The 25,965-nt window shown below is 47.6% G+C and overlaps 1 protein-coding gene across 1 annotated transcript in view; it reads left to right on the top strand.

Annotated features, from left to right (window-relative positions):
- The first annotated feature begins 12,781 nt into the window (after positions 1-12,781).
- The window catches only part of NRG2 (neuregulin 2), a 90,615-nt gene continuing 77,431 nt past the window's right edge, over positions 12,782-25,965 (top strand). Inside the window, exon 1 of the mRNA XM_040603137.1 lies at positions 12,782-12,952. Coding sequence (XP_040459071.1) covers positions 12,865-12,952 — 88 coding nt within the window. The 5' untranslated portion in view covers positions 12,782-12,864. The remainder of the gene's footprint in view (positions 12,953-25,965) is intronic.

The following is a 25,965-nucleotide window of genomic DNA, read 5'->3' as shown; positions in this document are numbered from 1 at the left end:
ATCTTAGCTGGTAAGATCAGCTAAGAAACACTTTACAAACAGGAAGGAATAGCTAGTCCTTCAGTGAATTTACTCTCAATGTGTAATCCATCCAGGTGTATCTGTCAATGGTTCCCTAGCCTGAGAAGCCTAAGATATGGCAGCCTTCAGACTAGTTCCAAGACGTTCATCCTGCTAATTGACATCGCATTCCAGAAAAAAACTCTTTCTGTGCTTTGCTATGAGAAGGATTTTTCTCGGCTTTAATATCTGCAGGGGGTAGTTACAAAAGCACTTGGTCTGTCATTAAAGGAGGATGGAGAAGTCCTGTCTGACTGAGCAACATGTTCATTCTCCTCCATTAACTCTCTGCTGAGATCTACAACTGCTGACCAAATGGTGTCAAGGTGTTTTTTTCCTCCAGTGTATTCTCCTCTTCTCTTCTTGTGAAGTCTTACTAACTCTTGGCTTACAGTGATGAAGCCAGAACAGTAAAAGGAGAGACTGCTTTATGAAATTTTTCGTCTTAATGAAAGCAGAGAGCACCAGGTCTCTTTCATGGGGGACTCCCCTTCAGAAATATCTAGCAGAAAGATGGTTAGAATTAAAATTTATAAGGACATTTAAATTCTCTTGTGGAATACTATGCCAGAGATAACCCTGTGTGAAACTTAGTAACACACTTGGTCTGTTATGATCAACAGTTGCAACAGTTCTTTTCTTTATGTGCTGTGTCTGTGGGACAACTCAAATAAGCCTGAAGCTGTACTGGAAATTCAATGCAAATTAAGCCTGATATAAGTTTCCTCAGAATATCACTGATAGTCAGACTGTCCGGGGCATCCAGCTCTGCAGTAAACTCCAATTTAGTCTTGTAGAAAGGTCCTGCAGGTCTCCACAGGAGACCCTTTCCTTGGTTGTTGCTGCTAAGGGCCGATGGTCAGCTTGGGACTATTGCCATGAGCGCTCACCTGCATGATCTGCTGCATAGCTCTGGGGGTAGGTGAGAAGTCCAAGTTACACAGGCATTGTGGCTGGCAGAGAGGAAGAGATCAAAGATGTGTTATGTGCCAACTGACTGCCTAGGTTTGTTAGAGTGTGCCCATTGCATGACCATCCCTGTTTTGCTGTGCTCTGCTAACCTGTTCGTGAGGTGTGATGCACAAGGTACAACAGCTGTAGGCTGTAGGGCTGCTCCCAGCATCCTCCAAGGAAGGGAGGTGATTCGGAGACAGCTGGGGCATGACGGGTGAGGGACATGAAATTCAGGGGTGGAGCAGCTGCAGGGCTGATGCTGCAGGTTCACCCTTTGCATGTAATCAAAATTTCATCTCTATGTGCCTGGGTGTCACTCGGCTTCTTCTGGATGTGGCTTGCCAAGGGACTGTTATGGGACCTCAGGTGCATAGAGGTAACTTGGGCATTGCTGAGGCAACTTTGGCACTGTGAGACAAGGTGCACAGTGCACATGTGCTTCTGGCTGGCATGTGTTGGCCCTACCTTACCCAGCCCTCCCCAGCTATTCCAGCTCTTGCAACTCTTGCATCCTAACTGCATGGATGAGTTAGTCACATGAGCTGTTCTGTGCCCTCAGCCTTGGTGCATATGCAGGACATGGGCGTCACAGGACCAAGGTATCTGCTTGGAGCTGCGAAGGAAAATGCAAGGGAGAAGCACCAGTATGTTGAAGAGAAACTGAGACTGATGCTGGGAAAGGGCAGAGAGGATAGTCAGTAGCACAGATAAGCTAGGAAGGGAAGCTGAACAAATGGACCAAAACTAAAGACCAACCCAACCAACTATTATCACAAAATCTAAGAATTCCCTTGCTCATCCTAAATGTTCCCTCAGCTCCTGAGGATTTGCATTTGCGAGAGACCGAGAGGTAGGTCCTTCTAGCAACTTTCACTGTTGGGAAGGTATTTCTGTTGGTGTGCCTGCCCAGGGGAATGCCAAGTGCTTCTCTGTTAGTGCAGTCTACCACTGTCCTTCACTCCTGGGCCTTCGGTGATCTCACATGACTCATCTAAGGTTTCATTTGAGGAGTGGGGGGTTTGGGGGATATACTGACATATAGTACCTCTGCTCAACAGTACTGTGTCTAGCTCTCATCCAGAAAATAGCTGCTGGTTCTGGGGCTTCTACTCCCATTCCTGCCTGTGCTGGTGCTGACACAAGGGAAGGCTCTTAATTTTTAAGAAGTCATCTGGTGGCTGCCCTGGTGTCCCTCTGTTTCCTCTTTGCAAGGAGGTAATTTCCCTGAAATACTACTTCTCAGGGCCTAGAGGTCTCCTGTTGTGTTGAGTCTTGGGCAATGGGCTAAACTTTGTGCCCAGCTCCCTCCAGCCCCATTGCCAACTTTATACCAGCCTGGCCTGGCCTCCTGCAGCTACCCCTCTGCCCCCTCCAGCATAGCCTTAGAGGAGCCACAGTCCCAGGGAACTTGGTGCTTGGTCTAGAGCCTCCCCAGCCTGCCTCCAGTGCCCTGTCCCCAAAAAGCAGTGGCTCACAGCTGCTGTGCTACCTTGAAGTGTATTAGGAACTCCAGCCAGGTCTCTGGCCATTCGCCTTCCTCTAGCTCAGAAGGTCCAGACTGGGGAGGTCTGGTGCTGACCCTGTCCAGGCATGCTGCTAGCCACATCAAGCAGATGAAAGCATGGAGCTGCATTCTAACATGTGTAGGCTCCTTCTCTCTGGAGGAGGGTGTTCTCCAAGTTCAGACCTTGTGCATGCTTGTGGCAGGAAGCTGAGTCTGAAGAAGAAGCCTTACTTGGTGTTTAATTGCACAGATAGATGAGTCTGGCACCAGGAAGAAATCCTGTATGAAGCAAAGAGCCTGCCTACCTCTTCCGTGGTAGATGGACTGAGTAGCAAAGAACCAGTGGCACATACCCATAGCAGAGGGTGAGGTGTGTGAAACCTGCAGGTGGTCGGCGTGGAACAGCACACCTCCTTCTGCTTTGCACATTGAGGTCCTCCAGAGCCTGGCCTCCTGAGTCTGGCAGATGAGTGAATTGCATGGGAGAGACTCCAGAGCAAAGGCACCTTTGCTGAACTGAGACAGCAGGGGAGTCTGAGCCAGCCTGGAGACAGTGCTAGATCTGCTCCTGACCAGAAAGGAGGCAGCAGTTGAGAAAATGAATACAATGTTTGCAAGGACTTCAGGAATTGTTCCCTTGTTAATAGAACTGCAATTTGTGGAAATATGATGGAGGGTGAAGGTCTGCAAATACTTAGAGGAATAATGAGCATTGTAAGCAAGAAGCACCACAGGGGACTATGAGAAATAGATTGTACCAGACAGGCCATTTCTGCATAATTACACAATTAGTGGACTGAGGAAGACAGCGGATAACCCTTCGCAGTGTACTGTGGTGCAGTGTAGACCTTGTTGGAGACTGGAGTGCCAATTAGCTGGAATAGCTTGCAATATGTGGAAAGGATTGATGGAGGCATGAGTGGCCACACCAAGCACTTGTCTGGCAAGGGCGGAAGGGAAGATGCTGCCCAGGCAAAGAGTTGCTCACCCCTCCTATGTAACGTGCTGGCAGTAACATGGGGGGACCGGCATGGAAAACCCTCACATTGGTTTCTTGAAAGGCATAATGCACATGAAAGAAGACAGCAGAGAATAAAAGGCAAGATGGAAGGTTTTTACAGTGAGCAGAAAAGAATAATCTTGGTTATAATCTGTGAGAAACACAGCTAATACCTTTGGGCAAAAACAATTATAGGCAGAATTATGTAATAAGAAGGAGCTGTTTGGAAAGCAGTAATTCTGAGAGAGCCCTGGCCGCCTGCACAGATAACAAGTTGGACAGCAGGCTGTAATACGGAGTGGTGCTGAGCTCCCTACTCCCAGGCATCTGTGGGGAGAGGCAGCAGTAGGTGGTATCTCTTTGGGCCAGCTGCAGCCTCGACTGCGCATTAGTGAACAAGGCAGAGGTAAACCGGCAGTGACCCAAAAAGAGGATGGGCTGGCTGGTAAAGGGCAGGAGGCCTTCCTTTGGCTTAAAGCAGCCAAATATATGGAGTGGCTGTGAGAAGAGGGAGTGAATCAAAGGAGGAGGCATCTCCTGTTGTGCTTTGTGCCCTCACACCTGCACAAGAGCCAGCCTGTTGGGGACAACAAAAATAATAATGTGGATTTGCTGCTGCTTCTTCCCTGCTGCGAAGTCACAAGCCATTCCCCCAGGCTTTTCTTTCTCTGGATTAGAGAAGTTATGCAAAGAAAATGCTCTCTGCGTAGCCCTGATCCTAAGGCAGTCTACAGCAAGGCACAGACTAGCTCTCCCATGTCCCTGTGGGACAGAGGCTGCCTAAAATCCATGCAGGCTGATCTTACCTGGCTGAGCAGCTGGTGCTGTCAATTCAGGCCTTTTCATGCTGTGTTATTTCTGGGAATCACAGGGAACCCCCTCTCTGCCTTCTTCCCCACACATTCTAGAGGAATCCCATGCAGCCTACTTCCTGTGCTGAGCATCACCCAAGCTCTCTGGTCCTTCTCCAAGGAGATTATGTAACTATTCTTGCAGCTGCCTGAGCTCCCCCACTCTTTTCTCCCGTGGACAGAGGCAACAGCAGATGCTTCAGCTGCCCATCTCTCCTTGGAGCAGAGCTGGCAGCTGTGTCCGAGCTCTGTCACTGTCCCCTGGCTGCCCAAATCATGTAACAGTGCAGATGGCCGTGGTGTTGGTGCCAGCAGACTCTGCCCAGGGGAAACACATTCCCTAGCATTGCACAGGCATGGGGAGGTGATGCAAACATCAGTACTCTCCCTGAATGGACTCTTTGATGCTCTCCTGTACTGGTCCTGGCTAGGATAGAGATAATTTTCTTCATAGCAACTCATATGGTGCTGTGTTTTGGGTTTTTGACCAAAACAATACTGATAACACAGTAGTGTTCTAACTTTTGCTAAACCGTGCTTGCACAGCATCAAAGCCACCTCTGTTTCTCACTCTGCGCCTCCAGTGAGCAGACTGGGGGATGTGGATAGGTTGTGAGGGGCCTTAACTGGGCAGATGACCTGAACAAAGAGATATTCAATACCACGTAACATCACGCTCAGCAATGAAAGGGTTAGCCATCTTTTGCTTGGGAGCTGGCTGGCATCGGTCTGCCCATGGGAGGTGGTGAGTGATTGCCTTTGCATCACTTTTTTTGTGTTTTCTTCTCTCTTCTTCTACTCATCCTTCACTTATAAAACAATTACTATTATTCTATTTTTATCTTGACCCCCAAGTTTTCTTGCTTTTATTCTTCCTTTCCTCTTCCCTCATCCCATTGTGGGTGGGAGTGAGTGAGTGAGCGAGCAGCTGTGTAGTGCTTAGCTGCTCACCGGGGTTAACCCGGAGCATCTCCTCCATTGAATCAAATGCAGCAGATTCAATTACTCTGTTGCTTCAGGCATATTTTAACCAGGCAACAGCACCCACCCTGTCAAATGTACTCTTCCATTTGATTACGCTCTCCACCCACAACATTGCAACCAGTGATGCTGTATCTGCTTTTCTTGGTCTTTTAAGGTTCCAGAAGAGGCTTCTGGGGAAGAACCCTTTGGTTTAGGTAGAGATGTAATCTCTAATTGCTTTTTTTAAACAATTCTGTAAGGCAGAGCTCAGGTGTTTCTGTTGACAACCCTGGAGAGCCTTCCCAAGTAGTGAGATCTGGTGGGTATGTCACTGGCAGGACCTTGCACCTGCACTCTCTGGTGCTTGCACAGAACCAGAAGTAAACTGGACCCATGGTGAGATAAGCCTGGGAATCCCTTTGCTTCATGGAGCCTTGTGAGCTCTTAGATATCTGAGATGTCCTACATGCAGCATCTTGCCAATATCAGATCTGTAGAAACTACAAGAGCAGCTTCTGATTATTCTTGTTCCAGGTGGTCTCAGTTTCTCCTGTCCAACCTTTCTTCTGTCCAAGTTCTCTTCTGACTGGGGGAACTAACACATTACATATGTCTTTTCTGTCCTTGGGGCCACGTGACTGTAGCTTTGGATGCATTTTATTTTTGCAGAACATCCCCTGGGTCTGGGCAGCAGCCTTTAGGCTGTAGGTCTGAGGAGAGCTAATGGATATATGGATGTTACAACAGGGAGGGGTAATGTGGATCTGGGGATGCACAAGTCAGAGGGATTGCATGTGAGCAGTACCTCTTATAGACTTCTCTAGGTTGTGCGTGGGGCTGGTACAGTGCTTAGCCAAGGATGGTTTTAGATCCACCCAGATAAGCAGCTGATGTGTTAGAGTGCCTCTCATTAGAGTCCACACACGCACAGGCTCTGTCTCTGCTTCCACTCCTCCAACACAAGACTGACTCCGCAAGCAGGCAGAGAGCCAGGGGGGAGAGGCTTCATGCTATCGCTTAAATATAAACATTCCTAAAAGCAACTTTCTGATTTCTTTGTGAGAGCCTATAACCTGCTGGGGCCTTCAGCACTTCAGCAGAGTTGCATCTAGAGAAAAATAAACCGTAGGAATTAATGGAATTTTCCACAAATTTCTTGGCCTTTTCTGGCCAGATGTACTTGAAAGGCTTAGGAGGGAGACGTGAATGGAGGGTGCCCTGCTCGTTGGTGTCATGTGAAAATTGCTGTTCACTACAGGGCGGAAGGAGGAAATGGAAGTAAAGAGGAAATTCTGAAGGAAATAGCAGATGTCTCTAGCTGGGATGAAAAGTGTCCTGGAGGATTTCAGAGACTCTGAGGGTTGGGATGGCGGCTCAGCAAGGAGCTGACTTCTACTTGTAAGATGTCAGGGCTGGCTCATGGGCATGGGTATACTAACTTAACTGGAGCTGTCACCAGCCTGGTTAGTGACTTTGGGCTGGTTCACAGCAGCGTTGCTCTGGGCAGCCTCGGAGGCTCAGTTTGGGAGAAGGAAAGGATAGGTCTGTGATTTAAAGCCCGTTGCTGTAGCTCATTGACTGAGGCCTGGTCACACGCAAGCCCTCAGCATTGCCACTTCCAAAGCGGGGACGAAGCCTGTGTCCGAGCTGAGAGCTGGCTGTCGCAGCTGTGGTGGAGCAGGAGCACCCACAGGCACGAGGAGTGTCCACGCAGTAAAGCATGGTGGCTGACATGCCTGCTATGTGAGGGCACCCAAACGTCAAAGGGCACCTGTGTGAGGCACCCCCCAGAGACACCCTGTAGCACCCATCTTCCCCAGCGGTGGAGCCTTGTCTAGCCCTGCTTTGGACCCACAAGGAGCAGCTGCAAACAAGGGCTGGGATTTATCCAAGCTGGTAGTGACTCTGCTGTCATCATCATCCAAGAGCTGGCCTTGCTAAATGTGTCAGGAGTGGGGAGAGCCTATCTTCAGGGGGCAAATCAGCACTGCCTTCCCTGTCTTCCTACCTGTTTTCAGAAGCAAATTCAGCTGGGTTTCAATAAGAGTTGATAACATGTGCTGACTGCTGGGAGAAAAAATGTATATGGTTATAAGACATAGCTGCTATGTGATAAATCATGTCAAGATGAATATTTCATTCCTTAAGGGATGAAAAGGAAAAGAAGATGCAATACGAAATACCCTACTCAGGCTGACTGGGCCAGGTCCCTATCAATCATCCACAAGACCTGTCCTGTTTTGGAGCTGCATTTGAACGTGCAGTGGCGGGTAAGGCTGGGCTTGGGAGCATGCTGATGAGACACATGAGCATGGCAAAACACCATTTGTGCAGCAGAGGGACATCAGGTGATGGTCAGATGGAACTTATCAGAGCCCCTGTTGGACAAATCAATAGCTGTGCTTGTTACGTGGTTGGTGGGGTTTTTATTCCTGTGTGGCAGCAAAAGATGTGGCAGAGAGGTGTGTAAAATGAAGGGCAGTATTTTCAATTTAAAAGTATTTTTCCTGGCCTGTCAGTTCCAACAGACAACCTATAGCACAGCTTTTGTTGAACTGATGATCCAGCAAGTGTGAATGTCTCTTCTTCTGGCACAAGATGCTTGTCCTGAGGAGACAGCTGCCAGGATCTGGTTTTTACCCTGGTCCTGGAGGTGCTGTCTGAACAGCAATGACAGGAAGGCTCTGCTGCTTTTCAATAGAACCTTCAGGGAACCTGCTGGGTAGGATTCAGTATATCTCCAGTTCAAGGTGAGTCAGGAGCCTGAGCTCTGCCGCTTTCCAGATGCTGTAGTCTTTCTGTCAAACCTGCAGTGTTTTGTTGGAACAGAGTTGTGGAGAAGTGGTGTCCAGCAGATTGCCTTGATAAGCAAAGGGATGCTGACAGGTACAGTCCTACTGTGTCTTCCTTTATTCTACTTCGCTAGAAATAATGTGTAACTATTTCTGGCTACCACCAATTTTGGGTTGACTCCTCTGTTAAACAGGAGCTGACAGTTCTAGGTCAGACCATGTAATGTGACACAGAGGTTCCCCAGAAGCTGATGGCCACCTCCTGGTGATGCCAGTGAGAGCAGAGTTAAACCCATACTGAGAGCTTTTGAAAATGCCACAATTTAAAATGGGTCATTGTGCTCCCAAGATTGCTGCCATAAACACAGCCTCAGAAGTCTGTGGAGTGTGCGCGCCTGCCTTTGCTTCTGAAATTTGGAGACTGGAGGAGCTGGAGTAGGCTTGCCGTCTGGGTTTCAGGGAATATTGAGTAGCGCTGATGGGTCAGTGCCTTTTTTTTTTTAATCTCCATCGGTCCAGGGGGTGTTGCATTAATAATTTTTTTCCAGATGCAGACCTTGCTGTTGCAAGCTATGCTGTTTTTCCCTGGAGAGCACACTGCTGTTCTCCATGGGAGTGGTGCCTTACATCCTCCCAGAACAGAAGCCAGAATGCAATGCAGCAGTGTGACTCTTAGCGGCGGACTCCGTTCTCCACTGAGCCGATCGGGGATTTTTGTTTGAAGAAGTAATTTTACAGCCGCTTACTGCAATGGACACTGTGTATGGGAAGAGGTAGGGAGGTTCTCTTTCACTTGATCTTGTTTCTGACTCCCTGGGGATTATTAAGGAGCCCAACTTGTTAGGTTGGCATATAGGCAAACTCTAATGAGGGTAAGGATGCTTTGCTTGGTAAACTTACCCTGCTGCTCACAGTATGTTGTAAACTCAGTATGCTAGATTTCATGCAAGAATTATCTGTGCTTAAGTTATGGCTCAGTCTCTCATATAATTACATGCCTCTTTTTTAAGCTTAAAGCTGTACATGAATTGTAAAGACTAGAAAAAACACAGGTTGATAGTGGTTTAGGTTATAACTCTCCATGAGGCTGTTTAAAGCAATAAGCATTAAAACCTATTTTAGAGTGAAGCATTAAGTGACTCGTGAGAGCACAGCCATTACAATACATGCCAGCCACCAGATGAGGCACTTGGGACACCAAACTGGAATACCCTTTCCATTGATAGGTTTTACTATATCAGTGTAGCCACATGAGGACTGAAGTCACTTACTGGATTTAGCTTCTGTGTTTGTGCATCGGGATTGTTTAGGAGCGAGCGTATTATATACACCTGTGATACTAAAGCCCAATCTAGAGGGGCGGATCCCTGCCCTGGGACAGGGGCCAGCCAGCTGGGTAAGATATCCAAATGTACACCTGTCAAGGCAAAAATTGATCTGCATATAATATTCCTCCTCTGCCACAGGTGAGACTGTGGTTGCTGCCAAGGTACAAAAAATACCCATACTGGGTGCTGCTGAAGCTGAACTGTGTATGCTGCACACAGCTTTACCCTCTGAGCACCGTTCAGCAGTAGGAAATCTTTGCTTATGTGTTAATTTGAAAAAAAAATGGGGGGGTGGGAAGGCAGGGCATCATCTTAGCTGCCCTCATTATCTTTAACAAACCTCTGCTAAATAGAAGCACTTTGGAAAGATGATCCCAAGAAAACAGAGACTTTGTTTTTAACAGTGATGATGGCACTGATTTGCTGGAGTAGAGGAAGAACTATAGTTTATCTTCAGAAATGACAGGGGAAAGGAAAAAAACACAGCCTGCCTGTGAAGGAACCCACAGCAGAAAATACTTCAAGATGAGAATAAAATTGCAAAAGAAAAGAAAGGAGGGGGGAAAATGTGTTTTTTATGAGACACATCCATTCAGGAGACATATGCTGGCAAGAGCGCTATCGCTAGCAGTAAAACATCAAAGTCTCTCAAAACTCTGTAGATCTAACACTAAGTTACCACACTAAAGGAGACAACTCTCTTTGGGCCTCACCGTGTCTGGTAAGTGCTGGCTTATTGATTTGGATGGCTGAATGAATCGCTGTTGCTTGACATGGGGCCAGTGACTATGATGACTTTTCATTCATATGGGCTAGCAGATGAGAGTTCTAATCATAAATATATATAAGACACTCCTGAGGCTTCAAAGGAACTGATTTTCCAAGGCTGAGGAAAACTGAATGAAGTTGATGGGGTATCAAGACATTTACAGGAAAAGGTGAGTAAGAACCGGGAGCTCTTTGAGCAGAGGCCAAGAAAGCTGAGATTTCAGAGTCAAGGAAGAGGACAAAGTTTAGCTAATAACCATCCTAGCTTGGTATCAATGAAAGCAACAACTGGAAGCAATGATAAGGTTAACAAATTTAGAAAAAAGTGAAATAGATAGCAATCCTTGTGCATCTGGAGTTGCAGTGTGTAGGCAACAAGCTAAAGACATCTGAAGGGAAATCGGCTATCAGGTACAGTTCAAGTACAGAATTAAGGGACTCTAGAAACATACTAGCAAAGAGGAATATGATTATGAGCCAAGCAGTGAAATAACCATATGGAAATTGTCATTCATAATGACTTAGAAGACACTAACTGGTCAGTAACCACTATTATCCTGCATTTGGAAAAGGAACAGTATGATGGGCTACTACTGTCCTGTGACCAAGAAACCATGGAGGATGTTAAGAGCATGTATATTAGGCTCAGACTCCAAACTGGCAGGCTTGGTAGCTTTTACCTAATAGTTCAATGCAAGTTTGCCTAGGTGCTCTCTGGCATGTACCTCTCAGCCTTTCGTAAGGCAGTATGCAAGGTATTCAGCTTGGTGATGTCCTCTGCTCAAACTGGAAAATTGTTGTAAGCTCCCTAATGTACTTCACATAGTGATGAAGAAGTGATCTACTAGCCTGTACCAAAAAGTCATTGCTGGAAGGTAGTCACTGCTCTGAGAAGGGTTTCCAGTGGAATCGTCACCAGCAACCTGCAGGTGAACATGCTCGTAACTTAGCAAGGTGACACAGAGACTGATGGAGTTTCAAGCATCAATGGGGAGAAGGGAGCTGGAAAGGGTGATCTGAGTGGCTTGGCACACTGGCTCTTTTAAAACAAAATAAAGCTTCACTACAGAGAGTGGTGCTGGAAGGAGCAAGAAATTCCTCCTAGTCAGGGAGCAGGAGACTGTCTGGCAGAACAGGGACTTGGTAGGAGCTGCAGCAGAAACACAACAGAACAAGATTTTCCTTGTGAAGCCTGGTGTCCAAATGTGACTTCTGGGGGTTAAAAGGCTGTGAATGGGTGGCAGTAGGGATTTTGCCTCTGTACACAGAAGACAATGGAATAGCGCCTGGTTTTTGTGTTCTTAGCTTAAGTAGGTTATTGCAAAATGGGATAGCCACAGATATGATCCCTGAGCTGAAGAAAATGCCATACAGCAAGCAACGGAAAAAGGCTTGATCTGTTTAGCTTATCAAAAAAAAAAAAAAAAAAAAAAAAAAAAAAAAAAAGATTGAGGGATAACTTGATTACAGTGTGTAAGTACTTCCATGGGAGAAAATATCAGTTGCTGAAGGGCTTTTTGATCTAGAGGAGAAAACAAGAGTAAGAAACAATGGCTGGACAGTGAAGCCAGATATTCCACTTCAGAGCAGGCAGACATTTTTAACAATGAGGGTGATTAACCACTGGGAGAGGATCCCAAGGGGGCCGATGGCTCGTTCATTTCTTGATGTCCATACACCAGGCGGGAGTGCTTCTCTGGAGGACATGTTTTACTCACGGCTGTGGAATTGGATTTGATTCATGGATAACTGGATTGAATGTGCTACTCAGTGCCTTACGGTTTATGATCCCTTTGGGCCTTTGAAGCCCTTAGAAGCATCTGGGAATGATTTGGCAGTACTCTGGGGCTTTCCAGCTGGGGATCCTGGTGGACTTTTGAGGCAGTGTCAGCGTGGCCTGCCCTACAGAAGGGGATTGGGCTGTGTCACTCATCACATGTTGAACCTGCGGAAAAGGGCCTTGTTAACCCCCAAGCAGATGAGAGATGGGCTTAATCAACATCCCAGAGATGGAAGACAGATATGAGAGTGCAAGTAAGGGGTCTCCAGCTAATCCTAGGTTTTGGAAAGGCCTCTTGAGACAGCAAAGAACTGGATGCAAGAGCAGGTGAAGTCACTCTGATTTACGGCGGGAACAACAATGCGAGGAGAAAGGCAACTCAGTCCCTCTGCAGCGTCAAAGCAGAATGAGAATGGGTTGCAAGCCTCTACCCTTTTCTTTAGACTCCACTGCCTCTCACATATCACTGAGGTCTGAACATCAGCAATTCCCCCAAATACTTATTTCTGTGATGCTTTGGAAGCTGTTCAGAACTTACGTGCAACCAGAGACAGAATCAGCAAGTGGAAAACCACCTCTAGACTTCACGTGTCCAAGACTCTGTTGGGAGAGCTACTCCCATCCTGTAGCTGTGCTCCGCTTACCCTTCCACTGTAACCCAGTGCATCTTTTCAGACAACTGGGAGCAGTGAGCAAACGGTTAAAGTTTTGCTTCTCCACCCAGTGGTGGGTGTTGTCTGTGTCAGAAACAATATAAGAACAGTCGGAAGTTGCAGCTGGCAAGTAACGTTTGGAGTAGCAGTCCTGGGGCATATAGATCTGGTGTGGACTGTCTTTTCCTGAGACTGTAAACACTTGTGCAGAATGTCCGAGAGCAAGAAAAAAGGGAAAGGAAAGAGCAAAAAGAACAAAGAAGGGAAAAAGGGGGAAAAAGAACCTGACCCAGGAAAAGGTACTTTCCATTTTTAACAAATTTTACTTAAAGGAAGAAGAGAGAAGCCAGAAAGCCAGCAGGAAAGTACTTGTGTGTTGCATGAGGGTGCAAATGATAGGGAGTGTTTGCCAGGCAAGTGTGAGAATCTCTGCATCTCATTCATATTTCATGCTGTTAGAGGTCTGCTTTTTTCTTATCTTGTCTTTTTTTTGCCTTTTTATTTATTTTTTTTTTAATACTCAAAGCCCCAAGAATTCAGGGCAATGTACATTTTCAAAAACCAGCAGCACTCTGTTCTTGTCACGATGATACGGTAATTGAAGGGGTTTGTGCTAATTCTCTGTGGGTTCTGGTGTGTCATGTTTTGCTGTTTGGTTGGTTGCTTTCTTGCTTCTTCCTGAGGTACATATCAAAATCCACTCTTCTGGAGGATCACATGGACTGTTCCTTGGGACAGACCAACTCTCAGAGATCAGAGTTAAGTTACAGCCTCGCCTTTTGAGATAAATGCATTGAGGTGTAGTTAAAGACATGTGGATTGTAAACTTTCACTCTTTGCTGATATGCTTATTAGCAAAATCAGGCTATTCCTTGGAGGAGATCTGACTGTTCCTTGCTGAATGAGCAAGGTAATATTTAAAATGTTGCCAGGATAAAATGTTTAGATTGCCTTTAACTGATAAAGTTTGATTCCTGAGTAAATGGGGAGTACAAGCCAGGGCAATTCAAGAACGGTCTTGGAAAGATACAGAGAGTTTGGTGGCAGTGCAGCACAGTGGTATTTCTTTCTCTGTCATGGTATCGGGGAGGGATTATCCCTGGCTGTTTCTTATCTGTAGTTTATCTGGCGATGTATTTGGACAGAGCAGCAACTCTGTCAGACTTTGTGTTTTATCAGTGTTAAGAGAGGCTACAAGCTGGACCAGGTCCTGGAGGAGTCTGTCAGTTTAGCTCTTCACTTGCTTGGATGCAATTCTACTCTTGGTCCTGCTCCATGATGCTGGTGAGCACTTTTGACCTGAACAGATTTGTTTTGGCTTGGCACTGGCATCACTGGTGGCAGGATTTGCCTCTACCCTTTCTTATCCCTTTAACCTGAGCACAGAGACCCACCACCCTGCTGTGCCCCAGAGCTGCTGGGGTGGCATCGGATGCTGATGCCCTGGCAGGCTGACCGCATGGACGGTCTCCTGCTTATGACATCAGAACGTAGCTGTTGCTGTGTGATCTGGGAGGAGGCTTTTAGAACTTTTTCAGGACGGAAAGCTTTGAAACCACCAAGCAGAGGCAGCAGCTGCTTGAAGATGCCCTGATCTGCCCAAGGGGCTCTGGAGTGTGCAGGGACTGGGTGCTGTCTCAGCCACTGGCAGGACGACCCTGCCTGCTAAGTACACAGATGAGATGGGGCAGTGCCGGTGTCGTAGGCATCTTCTCTACCGGGGGCAGAATGGAGGGGCTGGTGGGACTGAGAGGTGCCGGCTTGGGCACAGTGGGGGATTCAGGCACACCGGGGCTGCCGAGGGAGTCGCCACTCGCCTTGAGCTGCATGTGTTGTTGTGGGCCCGTGGGGGCTGCATGTGGGGAAAAGCTCCATGTGTGAGCTGAGGGGTCAGACTGCACTCTGTTTTCTAGTGCCATGTCAAAACCCTCCAGCACCTCACTGCTCTAGGGGGAACATGTAAAGACCCTTTACCTGTAGTTACTCGTGCTGACGACCCAGTCCTCTGCTGAGGTGCACTGTCAGGGTGTTTTATCACATATAGATCCCACACAACTGGACACGCTGGCCAGAGTGCGAACCCCCTTCCTCTCTACTAATGGATCTAGAGCAGGACTGGGGATGGTTGCATTGATCCTGTCTGCACCTCAACCAAAGAAAGAAAGGTTCTGGGTTTGGTTTGCACAGCATGAACACATTCCTTTTATTGAATTCATTACTGACTTAGATTACCTAGATCCAGGTCACTCGTTTGCCTTGTATTGTTGCAGAGGTTGCCTGTTGTTTGCTGTGTGGGTCCATCAGAGGAAGACACTTGGTTGTCTGTGGTGTCTCTGAAACAAATGCCACTTTGTGTTGTGTGTGTTGGGATCAGTGTAATCTGTGAACACCTTTTGCCATCATGGGCCACCTTTGCCATGTGATCTGAGGGGCACCACAGCAATGCTTCCCCAAAAGGACTTTTAGGAAACAAGAGTTCCTCCCCCAGTCACTCCTGACCAGATGCCCCAGTCCTGGTACACAGACCCTCACTCCAGGCAGCTGATTATCCTGTGGACATTATTTCTTCAGCTTGTGGCTTTACCTCAGACTGCCTCAGATCTCCCCGGCCCTGCCAGCTTGTCTGGGGGAACTGCTCCATGTAGAAAAGCTATTCACTGCTAGTGAATCAGAGCAGCAGAAAAAACTCCTAGGGGAAGAGCAAGCTGTAGTAGTAGTTTCAGGAAAAAATCAATGTGCTGTGGGGGCTGCTACATTTCCTCTGAGGTCTCTCAAATTCAGGGGAGGAGAGGATTCTTCCACTGTGGCTTTTAACACAATTGTTTTGGGTTCTTGTGTGAATGTGTACAAGAGGATTGCTGATCTTCGTTCTGAGGAAAAGGGCTATCTTTAACCTAAACTCATGTTTTTATGCCTCTAGTGATGCAGTCGTCCTGTACGGGAGTGCCTCGGCTACAGATCTAGCCAGTGGAACAGCCTGTGAAGGCCTCCAGAGGGAGATGGTGTCTACCTATGAAGAAGCACCATCAGGATCCCTCTTTTAGATATTTGTAATGTGCACTGAAAGATAGACAGACCATATCCCACCCAGCACACGTGGAAGGCACACCCTGCAGGGACTACGTGAGCTGCAGAATGTAGCAACAGACCAGCAAATAAATGTATAATGCTCTCACAATGCTGGCAAAGTTCAGGTCTGGAAGGAAACTTCCTCACTGCAAGGAAAGATGGTACTTTATCAGACACTGGATGGCTTAAGGCAATCAAAGACTTGACACTGAGGCACAACCGTGGGTGTAAAAGAAGCTGCCCTTTTGCACTCTGAAGGACTTGGAGTAGACTCTGGAGAAGTGGGACAAATGGACTGGTGCCAATGCAGGAGTTCAGAGCAGAACAGGGCAAGCAAACACCAGAGCTGTGTTAGTGGACCAGTGCACCAGCCTCATGGTGAGACAGGCAGGAGAAGCAGAAGGGCTGGAGGAAGCCTTGATAGTGGGGTAGGTGAGGAGCAAGTTGGAAAGGGAAGGGCTGTGAGACTGGAAACAGTCCGTTTCATCCATAGTTCCACGAGATCGCGTGGGGAGAAAAGACCAGAGAAATGTAAAGCATTTGATTGGCTAAATTCCCCAGAAATTCCAGACATTCTTTCTTATTTTTACTTGGCGGTACGGAAAACATTGTGTGTGCTTAAGGTTTTTGTTGTTCATCAGTGCTAATAAAGCTGGCAACACATGAATTGTGCCTTTCTCTTGAACTGCCCGTGGCAAACGCTAATGCTGGAAAACTACTGGGAGAGCAGGTGAAGAGTCTCTGCAGAGACAATCTCATGTTTCATTAGGAACCAGCTTGACCTTGGTTCCCAGGTGAGTCAGGATTTGGTAGAAATGTTGTGCAGAAGGGTATTGCAATTGAAACTCCAGAGGTCTTAAGGGGAAAGATGCCGCTGGGTACGAGCCAGCAGTGGGACTGCAGCAGAAGCAGGTGTATGTCAGTCAGTTCTAACAGCCTGGGGTGCTTTAGAGTGCTGCTACATTAACACGGAGTTTGATGAGAGATGTCAAAGTCCCTTGCAGGCATTCAGTGCAGGCTTTGTAGTGGATGCTCATGCTGTTGGAGATACTCAACAGTAGTGCAACCAAAATAGCTACTTCACTGCTGGCTGAGGTACTTCTGTGTTGAGCTATGCCCACATTGCAGGGCGAACACGGTCTTAATTTGTTCTTAGTCTTCTGTTCATAGGAAATACACTCCAGTTCTAAGGAGCTTGTAGAAACGTTATCCAAAAGGTTTGTTTACAAGAAGGATAACCCACAGCGGATATCCTACAGTAGCAGTTTTGTTTTCTATAAACAGCCAGACACACAAGGTACCAGATGTCAGCTGTGCTCCAGGATCTGTCCACATGGATGTTTTCACTAGATCATTTCCACTGGCTAAACTAATGGGCTGCTGTTGCTGTTGCATGTGGCTGAGAGCATGCATGTGGCCAGCTACCACCGATGAGCAAACATGCAGTAACTTGCTCAGCTTTGGGAACAGAGGGGGTCTGACTCACAAGCTCGAGTGATTCATGGTAAAGGAAGACGTTATATGTCCCAGCTGCTTTCTGGTCTTTTTGCTGGAGCTCACTAGCTCTACAGAAGAAGGGATCGATAAATGAGCATGAAGCTATGTTCCTCCACTGCCCATGGCTCATAGTCTCAGGTGTTAATGCAGATGTAAGGGTTTGGGGATTAAGACCCAGCAGGGTTGAGGAATAACCTGGTCTGCCTGAATGGAGAGACATGGAGCTAGGAACTCCTGGCAGAGGGGCAGGATGGAGCAGAACAGTACATTAGTAAGTAATTCTACTATGGATACAAAAGCTGCTGAGTCAGAGCTCTGGGCATCTCATTTTCAATCTGTTTTTCAATATGGGTGTAAGTAACCTGGGAAAGGCAATCTCTGGTAACAGGAGGAACATCTGGAGAGGAGCTAAGCACAGCCTGCCTGCCGACCTTTGAGGTCATGCCCTTGGCTCACTCTCCTGCCTTTCTTAATGTGACAGGCTCCAGCTGCAAAGCAGCTAAAGGAAAGCTGTGTGGCCATGAATAGGATGGCTCTGTCATCCTTCTTCCTGCATCTAGACTGCCAGCTTCTGCTCTGAGTGCTACCCTGATCTCCAGTCTTGGCTCATCACTGAGCTCTGATGGGACTGCAGCAGTGCTTGAACTCAAAACTAACTGGGGAAGATGGGATGAGACCAGGGCAGGGTGAGTGTGCAGTCCCGCATCCTGCTTCTGCTGCTGCATAATTCTGGAGGCAGCGAGAGGAGGGGAAATGAGCCTCATGTTCCTCTGACCCCTCCTCATTTTCCCTTGGATTCCAGTGAGCACTTTCAGGTGCATAAGGGAAGTTCAGTGTCGGGGTCATATGATCCTGTGCCTTTTTCAGTGCCAGGGAGCTTTGTCACAGTGGGGCTGTGCTCTTGCAATAAGCAACGAGTGGAGCCGTGGGTCACACCTGTCTCTTGCTTGCATGTGCTACACCTGTCTCTTGCTTGCATGTGCTTGTTTTCTTCTGGGAGCAAAGCTCCATGAAAAACAAAGTATCTCTTGAATGAAGAACGTAGTAAGTTCAAGAGTAGATGAGCTTGCAGCTCGTCAGTAGGACTGTAAATCCAGGCCATTTCCTTTGGCTGAGAAGTCCCAGCAGAGGCTGGGTACCCACTCTATGCTGGAGACCGCACTCAGGGGCTGTCAGACAGCGAGATAGCCTGGAGCTTTCCTTTGGGAAAGCTGCACCTTGTGTCACTGAGGATGAGGCTGGAGTGGGAGCGGAAAGCTGGGTGGGAGCCACCCACCGCTCCTGGTTCACCCAGAAGTTTGCTTGGTGCTGAGCTACTCACCCTGGTTCCTGTCGGTGCGTGCCACCCTGGTGGCTGGTCACCCTGCGCTGATCTGCCAGCACCACTGGGGCTGGGGGACGTGCTGGCAGCAGAGGTGGCTTGGAAGGGTGAAGGCCTCCCCACCGGGGCTGGAGCTTGGACAGGCATCGTCTGTCGCACTGACCTCCCATCTGGGGCTGGACAATGGAGCTCCTGTGGCTGGGAAATGTGACTCTGCCCAAGAGGGAAGCTCTCACTGGTCAGTTCAAACCACAGCTTTCTGTCTGGAGCAAAGCTGCAGATTCCCTCAGTGTCCCATGAGAGCATTCAGAGTGTGCAAGGTGTGTGTGGCCTCCTGGCCAAGAGACAGTCCTGGCTCCTGTGCTGTGCTCCAGACAGAAAGCTGTGGTTTGAACTGACGTGACCTGGGATTGTCTCCTCTATGACAAGGGCAGCGTAATGTTGCTGCGTTTTTGAGATTTCCAAATTGTAACAAGAAATATAAGCAATAATGGTAAAAATTAAGTGTTTCGGTAATTAACTCTGGTAATTAGGCTTGGCAGACTTAGTCATCGGTCCTTATCAAGAATTTTAGTTCAGGCATGTCTGGAAGGCAAGAACTCCTCAATATGAGGGAGAGCTGCTTTGCAGAGAAGAGCAATAAGACACACAAGGCTGTATCCATGTAGTAATGGTGATGATCATACTTTTGAGGAGTCCAATGGTCCTGGAGCTGTTCTGCAGCTTGTCTCATCCTTACTATCTCCTTACATTTTTGACTAGACATGGAATTCAGCCCAGTTTTTCTTGCTGAATTTTCATGCCTGGTTAGGATGGGGAGGGGAAGGGAGATGCGTTTCCTCTCCAAGTCTGAGACTCAGTGGCTAGCAGCTCAGAAAAAGAAAGCCAGCTACAAATGTGTGAGATGGATAGAAGAATTGTTCTTTAGGGAAGCAATGAAACTGTAATTTACCTTAGAACTACACTAAAGTCAGGTGCTTTCATTTTTTGTTTTAAAAAGAACACCCTGAAAATTTGAAGCAGATTTCCTGCATCATTGACTGATGTTTGGAAGCCCTTCAGAGAAACCTCTTTCTGGTGTCAGAATTTGCACATTTGCTTAATTTGAGGGTGAAATCAGGTTAAAATCTATCAGCCAGGTTCTCGGCAGATGTTTATCTGACCTATCTCCTCTGGCTTTGTTGGTGTGTGTGTGATATGTACCAGCTGAGCATCTGACCCTCTTGCTTTCAACAGCTTTTTGATTTGAAGGCTGGGACTTTATTCTGACTCCAAAGTTGTGTATGTCTACATATGTTTGTTTTCACACAGACTTTTTTATTTCATTTTGAAGTCCATGGCGTTTTGTAAGAGACCCCTGGTTCCTGATGTGCTCCAGCCCTCTGGAGGGGTGTGGGTATGCAGTTTTGGCTAGCACACTACTCTGGCAAAGCCTGTACTGATTCTGTTGCTCCTTGTATGCCTCTTGTACATCTCTTTGTCCAGTCAAACCACTGACAAAACTCCCCATGTTCAGCAGTTATGTCTCTGATTCAAAGCACACCAAAAGGGTTCTTTGTGCTTAAGCTGTTTCCCACCTCTCAGCTTGATCCGAGTGCTGCCAGGGAGAAGCCTCCTTGCTCTGGGGCCAAACTGGTCTTACTCCAGAAGTGGTGCGTGCACAGGCATGGGTTTCTGGAGTTTAATCTGGTGTTGGCCAGATTATGGGTAGTGCTCCCACATTTGTGATGTGAGAAGTCAGATCAGCAAATGAGCTCAGGTCCCAGCAAGGAACTAGCTATTGATGCTCTTGGGAGAAAACTGGCCAGGAAGCTGAGGCGAAAAGGCACTGCCGGCTCCCTTGAATCTGGCCATGCCCCCCTTGCCTTCACTGCGTGGGTATTCAGATGCCTCTCTCCTGTGCCTGCATCCAAGCTCTGGTGAGCGGGAATTCCTCTGGCAGAGAGGAATGCTGAGTTTGGGCCAGGCAAAGGGAGGGAGGATTTTTCACCTGTTAGCACTGTTGCTCTGCAGGGCAAGGTAACCGGCTTCAGCTATGCCCATGCTAACTTGCTGCTCTCTGCAGGAGAGAAACCTCAGCTGCACTACAAAACAAAACCAAACTGAAACGAAACAAAATCACCTGCCTGACTTCCATTGCAGGGTTTGCAAGCAGGAGGAATAATGATGGGGAAGAGGCTTGGGAGACACTGCAGTGGCTACCGCTGCTGGTACATTGCTCCCTTTTGGGTAGACATCTGGCAATGCAAGGTAGGGTGCTCTCAGCCAGCAGGTTTTCAGAGCTAGCCTGTACTGCTGCTGTGCCGCTCCATGATGCAGTCACTGATGGACATGGCAGCTTGTGCAGCAGCATCAGTTGTACATCACACAGTATCCCAGTGCGAGGCTGTGTGACTTGCACCATAAGCAGAGCAAATTGCAGAACTTGTGCTGTGAATCTTGATTGCCTGAAAATGACTGAGGTGTTAAAGTGATTTAGATCCAGAAGGTCTTGCTAATAGGTCCTGCATCCATAGGTCAAGGTGCTGGTGCTGGGCAGGCTGTCCTTCAAAGGCCAGGAATCTGCCTGATTGCTGCTACTGCAGAAGCAGTTTGTTTCTGTTGCAGAGATCATGCGTGTTTCATCTGCTCATTTAGGCTTTTGCCTGAAGGGCAAGGACAAGGAATGTGATGAACTTCTCTTTGGCATGGAAGTGTATTCTGCTTCACATTTGTCAATAAATGAGATTAGGTTTCTGTATTTGTGCTGAGAGTCTGAGTGAGAGGCACGTTTAATGAATGCTAAAATAAACTCTCTGGCTAGCTGTTGGGTAACAAACACTTTGCATTGCAGAAGGGGTCTGAACATGGCAGAGATGCCAGTTATATGATCAAGAAAAAGAGATTCAGCCCAAAACAGAAATTATCCTTGATCTTACATGAAATTATGGCTCAGTACCAAAACCAGTGTATGTATAATAATGTCCATGCTTCTTCTCTACTTGAGAGAACATTTCCGACTCAGTCCTGGGTTACCTCTCCCAGTCCTTCCAGGTATGAATAATCTTTGTTCAGAGTCTGAACCTTTTCCCCTAAAAAGGTGATCTCAGAAAGATGGGAGACAGTACAAATTACCAGTTTCTGGGCATCCTTCCCACTGCTCCCCTGTGATGAGCCCTGGGCACCCCCTTTCTGTCCAGCAGGTCTAGTGAGACCATTTAGGAATACGGAATCCTTTCTGCCACCTGGAGTGGACATATATACAGTTCAAGGGAGAGACCTGGTAAACTCCTGGGTATCTTGGTTTGGGAACCCCTGAAGAAATGTCAGTGGGTGGATTTCAGGAGAGAGATCTTAGAAAATAATGCTGGCACCTGGGGCACAAAATGGTAAAAATCTGGAGGAACAATTGCAGATGATGGTTAAATGAACCCTTGAGTTTCCTGCAAGAGGTGAAGTGCCCGTCCCATGCTGCACTGCAGCAGCCTGTTTCTTAACAGCAAGGCTGAGGATCTAGCTCAGCTTTCCTGATCCACAGTTGTGCACTTTCGGGCATGAGGATGAAGATATTTGTCAATAACCAAAGCAGAGCTGTCAAGAGAAAAAGGCTGCCATGGGCAAGTGGTTCTCACCCAGCTGGTGTGAAGTCTGCACTACAGTCAGGAAAGAACATTGCTGCACGAAGGCATCCTGAGGAAGCTTCTCTGTCAATTGCTTGGATACCAGTACTGCAAAACAGCAGTAAAGGCGTGCTACAGTTTTAGGCTGTGTAGCCCTAGTACCTAGCCCTCACATACTGCTACAGTGTGTGCTTCTGCCTCTTTGGTGCTTCTCTCAGCTAATTTGTCAAGGCAGGCTTGTGGATGCTGATCTGTCCTGCTGATGATGGTGTAGGTGGTGCAGACCCTTCCCAGCACAAGTGACCTCAGCTTCCACAGACCTCCCAGGCTTTAAGTTTTTTCAATAAGACTTCTAGCTCTTCCACTGGTAAAATTCCAGGTGTAAAGGCAGCCCTCCGGAATTTGCAGACAAGCAGCTTCAGTGCTGCTGTTGTTGCCTAGGACTTTCCTAAGATGCGTTGCAGGGAATTGCTCCTTTCTGTGGCTGAGCTTATCCATTCTACCTGCTGCTGATGGGCAGAAGAGAAAGCAGGAGTGGCAAAGAAATATTGTACAATGGAAATATGTTGATAACAGGTTTCAAAGCCACCTGTCCATGTAGCACGTATTTGGTTGGTTGTTTGAATTATTAGTGCTTCTGGAGAGGTTTCCTTCTCTACCCTATATTTAGAAAATGTGGGCAGGCTATGCAATTTTAAGAACAAGCTTTGTGTTAGCAGGGCCATTGCTTATTTCATGTGTTGTAATGTTTTGTTTGGTAATGTTTTGAGTGAGAGAGATGACATGAGTCACAGCCCTGGCTTTCTGATGGGGTTCAGTAGGTGTCTTGTTCATTTGGGGGGGCTAGAAAGGAAAAAAGAAGCAGCAGTAATCTGGAGCACTGCCAACAGTTTTGGTTTTATTGCCAGAACTGTGATAATCTGGTATTTCCCGTTAAGCCTCAGGAGCTGTACTTGCTTTATTTTCTGGGAATCTCCAGTTTCACTTACCCTTTGTCATTGCAAGGCAAAGCCAGGCAGTGTGTCCTTTCTGGGCCCTAAACATTCACAACATCAAAGATGATAAGAAGCCTCAAACACTTCTCTAGATGGACGGCTTGTTATATTTAATCCAATATTGCCATTTTTGAGGAGAAGAGGCCCAATTCATGAATTCCAAGTGAGCTGAGCTGAGTGTGTGGCATCTGTTTGTCCTTAGCTCCTTTTCCCTTTTTTTCTTCATGGGTGGTTTTTTTTCGCAGGTCGGAAGAGATACCAAGTGTCTCTTGTACATATTTGCTGTCTGCTCATGCTAATGGAGAACCGCATGTCTCTAAGCCTGCCCCATCTCCTCTGCCACATGCAGGCTTAGCAGCCACCTCATTGTAGTACTCGGCTGAAATGGCTTGGGTGCTTCCCCCAGCAGGGGCGTTCTGCTGCACTGAAGCCTCGGGGCTTGTCTGCACAGGGAGGCTCTTGCAAAACATGCTTGGCCTAGGGTGTGAATTTAAAGAGAAAGAACTGTTCTGCACCAGATTCCTGCCTTAAATGCTCTTATTCTGCAGAAGAAGACTGGTATTTTTACCATGCTGATGGCTAGTCTTGGTTGAACAGCTGCACTTGACCTGAGCAGCCAAATGCTCTTGCGGCAGCTCTGTTTTCTCTGCTGGCCGTGGGTTCTTGATGCTGGCTCCGGCAGGCTGCAGAGGAAGGGAGGGAGGGAGGAGGAGGAAGAGGCTGGTGCCCTCGGGCTCCCTGTGTACCTAGAAAAGGAGGACCACTTCAGAGCTGAGCCTACCTTAGGGGCTCTTGTACCCTTTGGAGAAGCCACCCTGAACAGAGAGGCAACACAGGCCAACCCAAGCTGACGGTCCCCCTTCCTCAGGTCTGGGCTTGGATTAGCTGCTCGAGTCCAAACCTGTCCGAGCAGCCTGGGACTCAGCTTGATAAATCACCCTGAGTCAGCAGCCCTTCCATGCTGTATTCAGCGTAAGCTGGCTGAGTTGCCGGGGCGGGATGCTGCAGAAGTTGCATGTGGGTATGCTATTTTGCTTTTGTAGACTGCAGATATGGTCCTCACTGACAGCTATTGGACTAGCCACTCTGGCTTTCATCTGTGACCCTCATGTGCCAGAGCATAAAGCCTTCTCCTCAAACCTACCCCTCCAGTGCGGTCGCAGCCCCACTATGCCAGACCTGAGATGCTGGGGAAATTGTTCTGTGGGGAGCTGACTGTGGCCCATGGGTGGACTGTGTTTGCTGAGCTGGGGTCGGAGGCCTGGTGGAGGTCCCAAGCCGATCTCCTGGTGGTGGATGGAGGTCCTGTGCCCCCAGTCATGCTGGTGCAAGGCTGCACATGCTGGTGCTAGTGCTTGTTGTGCGAAGCATGACTGTGGCTCTTGCAAGGATGGTGTGTAGGAGTAGGGAAGGACCTTTGCATTTGGGAGTAGAGGAAGGGACCCTGGTAACAGATTGCACCCCACAGGACTGAAACCTGAGATTTCTGAAAAGAGAAGGGACACTGTGACAGTACAGACAGTCACAGACATCCTAAACTGCTCCTGGCGAGTTTTCACTGGGTTTGTCAGTATCCCCTGGAAGCTGTCACTGCAGTCACTGAAGGCAAGAACATAGCAGGACTGGCAGAAAGGGGGAGACTTTTCTATGAAACATAGGCATGCTGTCAGCTGGATTAACTAGGGTAAAAATGCACACGGGGATTATAAACCTCTGGGCATCAGAGCAGAAAAACAACTCTGTCCTTGAGAGAATGCAGAAGACTTTCCTACTGGGAAGTTATTCAAAAGGAGTAAGTGATACTTGCTGCCATGAAGTGGAGGTCTCTGTCTAGCAAGGAGCATGGTCCAGCCCATCATGGCAGCCTCTCTGCAGCACAATGGTCTTTTCCGGCTGCTTTCTGTGCCTGTCACAAGTCCCCATGCATCACCCAAGCCTTCCCCTGTTCTTCACTGCTGGAGTTGCCCTGCTAACAGTTGGCTGCTTCAGGACTCATCGGGGCTGAAATGATTTATTTCTCAGCCATTTATTGCAAATGAACCCTTGGAAGTCTTTCAAAAGCCATCTTCTCTTGACCTAAGTTCAGCTAAATATTTTAGCAGCATCAGCTTTACATAACAAGTGAGAGGTAGAGGGGAGTTCTAGGAGAATAAGGTTTGTGTTGATAAACAGCCCTTGCTGACCAGGATCTCCCTCTCAAAGTTACCTGGTCAGTCAGAGAATCACTGAGGGAGCCAGGAACTGCAAGCCAGCTGCCCCAGGAAAATGCAGTGGCTTGTTTGTTTACTCTGGGTGTCTGATAAAAAGCCAAAATATACGTATGAAAGCAGGTAATACCTTGCCAGCATTTAGATTTTAGTGAAGTCTATTGATAGACCCCTAGCACCCCAAATTAATTCCAGTTGGTAGGGACAGGAGAGTATCACATGGGCTGAAAACTGGGTGGGGCGGACCATGAACAATGGATTAGGATAAACAGCAGTGTGTCACATTGTCAGGGGAGTGAAGGAGAGTGCAGTGTTGGGAGCTAAAGCTTTGCCAGTTGCTGCCCTTCATGGTGAGCCGCGCATAGTTGACCTCTGCTGCGTTTCCTTGGGGCTCCTACAGCAATTAAGGGGAGCCTGTGGGTGTCCTTGGCAAGTTGTATCTGTCTCTAGTTACCTGGGAAGGCTTTTCAGAATATTTTTAATATAGCAGGGCTGATGTGTGATCCTGAGGTGTCCGTTTAGCTTTTGTTCATGTTTGCAAAGATGTTCCCAGTTAATTATCTGATATTTTGACCAGACATTTATTTAGCACCAAATTACAAAGGGAGGGGTGCAAGTTGAAAA

Source organism: Falco naumanni, chromosome 8 (genome assembly GCF_017639655.2).
Source record: "Falco naumanni isolate bFalNau1 chromosome 8, bFalNau1.pat, whole genome shotgun sequence".
NCBI lineage: Eukaryota > Metazoa > Chordata > Aves > Falconiformes > Falconidae > Falco > Falco naumanni.
The sequence above is the reverse complement of the archived record's forward strand: the minus strand, read 5'-3'. Positions and strand labels throughout refer to the sequence as shown.